This window comes from Antrostomus carolinensis, unplaced genomic scaffold (genome assembly GCF_000700745.2).
Source record: "Antrostomus carolinensis isolate BGI_N321 unplaced genomic scaffold, ASM70074v2 scaffold41763, whole genome shotgun sequence".
Classification (NCBI taxonomy): domain Eukaryota; kingdom Metazoa; phylum Chordata; class Aves; order Caprimulgiformes; family Caprimulgidae; genus Antrostomus; species Antrostomus carolinensis.
The window spans coordinates 1-289 of NW_010306606.1; the positions used below are offsets into that span (position 1 = coordinate 1).

Genomic DNA, 289 nt, shown 5'->3' on the forward strand with positions numbered 1-289 from the left:
TCATTCAAGCTGTACTCGCCAAAGGAGCCCCCGAACGGCAACGCCTTCCCCCCCTTCCACCCGGGCACCATGCTGGATCGAGATGTGGGGTGAGCTGGGGCCCACAGGGGGGGTGTGCAAGGTTGGAGGTGCTCTGCAGTCTGCACCCCAGGGTCTCTCTGTTGTGCTCCCCAGCAGTGTATGGAGACTGTGGCACATGGAGTTGAGTTAGTACAACGGGAGAGAGGGGATCGGAGCAGGCATGGGTGGGACTGGATGGAGAAAGGGGGATATTTGGGATGAAGGGAGC

General features: G+C 60.6%; 1 protein-coding gene across 1 annotated transcript in view; it reads left to right on the forward strand.

The window, feature by feature from the left end:
• Positions 1–6: 6 nt before the first annotated feature.
• Positions 7–289, forward strand: part of LDB1 (LIM domain binding 1) — a gene marked incomplete at its 3' end in the record, with an annotated part of 2,562 nt that continues 2,279 nt past the window's right edge. Inside the window, 1 exon segment of the mRNA XM_010165180.1 lies at positions 7–93. Coding sequence (XP_010163482.1) covers positions 70–93 — 24 coding nt within the window.